The 2,316-nt window shown below is 32.2% G+C and overlaps 1 protein-coding gene across 1 annotated transcript; it reads right to left on the minus strand.

Annotated features, from left to right (window-relative positions):
- Positions 1 to 61: 61 nt before the first annotated feature.
- Positions 62 to 601, minus strand: TRIADDRAFT_18128 (uncharacterized protein; the record flags this gene model as incomplete). The annotated part of the gene is made up of 1 exon (XM_002118822.1): positions 62 to 601. A coding segment is annotated over one exon (540 nt), but the record flags the coding sequence as incomplete, so codon positions are not given.
- Positions 602 to 2,316: the final 1,715 nt, after the last annotated feature.

The raw sequence follows: 2,316 nt of genomic DNA on the forward strand, positions 1-2,316 counted from the left end.
GTAGAGTAGTACCACAGTAAGTTAGAAGCCAGCTTAGGTAATAAATATTATCTGTATTTCCAGGTAAGCAAGCGCTGTTCGTACCATACAATCTATAAGATGCAGGCTGATTATAGCTATAAACAAGTGGCAAAGCGGTAAACGTAGCTGATACGGTCCATAACACGATTAAAACGAGAGTAATTAGCTTATAAGAAAGGCGATAGTTCTCAAAAGGATAGACTAGAAATAGATATCGATCCAAAGTGATGAGGAAAAGGATAAATGTTGACATTAGGCTAGAGATCGCTACTAAAAATGAAGCCATAACGCATATAACACTATGTAACCATGTCTCGAGATATTGAGCATAAATACCAAAATAGTAAATATCAGTTACGGCAATCGTGATTAAGTAAATTCCCATAATGAGATCAGCAAAGGACAGATTTATTAACAATGTTTGAACCACCATATTATTCTTTACAAAGCTTTTAACATGCCATACAATGGAAATAATGTTGCCTACTATAGATAAACTACCAATAATCCAGACGAAGATACGTAATACGTCATGAGATAGGACATTAGAGCAGGTTGATATGCTAAATTGATCTGGTAAAGGCTCACAAAGAGTTGTAGTTGGCGGCGCGTCACAGCATAAGTATTCTCGTGTTGAATATCTATATGAATTTTGTGTCGTGTAGAGTAAATACCATGATGTGATAAAGTGCTTCAAAATGTTACAATAAGAGCTAAGATTTATCGTACAACATTATTAGATAACATAAATTGGGTTCGTCCAACATGACTTGGAACTAACTACTGCACTTTCAATCAAGATATCTATGATTTGCATATGCAATTTTTTACTGGTATTTTTTAGCAAGTTAATTATATCTTGTGAATTAAGTCGCAAGATCTAAACTGAATTTACTATTGCAAGGTCGATCAATGGCTATCACTTTTAATTAAAGCAACGCATCGAATTCTTTATAATACTAAATTACTTTGCACAATCCAATAATATCTCAAAATCTTAATATAATAGTTACTATAAAATGTCTACAATATATATTGTTGTCACGGTAACTTTTTGCCGTGATGAGTTAGAAGTGTTTATGTGTTTGTTATTGATAGAAATTGAAAGTGTATGGTGTTTGTATTGATGAAATTGATGTGTATGACGTTGTTAGTAAGGTGTTTTGATGATCAACTGTCCTTAGTTATTTTGTATGTATTCGAATAGGAGGATAGACTAGGGAAATATAAATCTTGATGATGTGCAACCTTTGTGTTAGAGAGTTGTTTATGCTGACACGATTTGTAGTCGTGTTGTAAGATTATTACTGGATAGGAGGTTATGGTTGTGAGATCTCCTACGTGAGATTAATGTAAATAGTAAATATCTTAGAAAGTATATAAAGGCTAACTATGATGTAATGTGGAGGAGGAGAAAGGCATAGAAGAGAATAAACTGTAGTGATAGTTATCTGTTCAAAAGCCTACGCTTAATTACTTGTGTAATCGAGTAACCTAGTGACGGTCAAAGAAGTGTAGTCCCACACCCGAGAAGTTAGTGTTCTAATAGGAAGCGTAGTTCCAGTAGCACTTGTTCAGTGTCGGGATTGTGCCGTACTTAGCTAAGTTTTACACGATAAGTAGAGATCCTGTGTCACAAAAACGTGGTTGTGACAATTGTTAATATCTTTTAGAAATAGATACTTGTATAAACATGCAATCAAACGTACAACTTGCACTATTCTCTTCCAATCTCATGAATAATATTTAGGACTTAATTAATCTATTATCGGTAAATCAATCTTAATCTAATTTTGGGACTGTACTACATGTGAGTTGTCGAGTAACTTACTCGTTACTGGTAGTATTTGACAATAATATAGAATTTGATCATATCCTGAATTAATATTTACTATATTTCATTAAGAGTATGGTTTCAGAACTGACTGGTAATTTAATGGATTTAACTTTAAGATTATGACAAAAGAAAAATAGTACGCTAAATTTTCAAACCTTTTCATATCAACTTACAAGTCACGAATGTTGTAAAGAGTAATAAAGGCTTCTCTACTAAATTCTTGTATAGGATTATTTCGTAAAATTCTATCAAAAGTTAAACGAGCGATAGTTGCTAATATTTAATTTTTACTAAATCGTCTGTATTAATATCGTTGTTATAGTAGATTAAAAGAAATGAACAATAGTAAGAATATCATTACCGTACGTATTTATGGTTATTGATCGACTTACAGTGTTTTAAGATTTGATAATTTCGAAAAACATCGGTCTTTTAATGTACTTATTTTGTTATCACTA

Source organism: Trichoplax adhaerens, genomic scaffold, assembly GCF_000150275.1.
Source record: "Trichoplax adhaerens TRIADscaffold_1626 genomic scaffold, whole genome shotgun sequence".
NCBI lineage: Eukaryota > Metazoa > Placozoa > Uniplacotomia > Trichoplacea > Trichoplacidae > Trichoplax > Trichoplax adhaerens.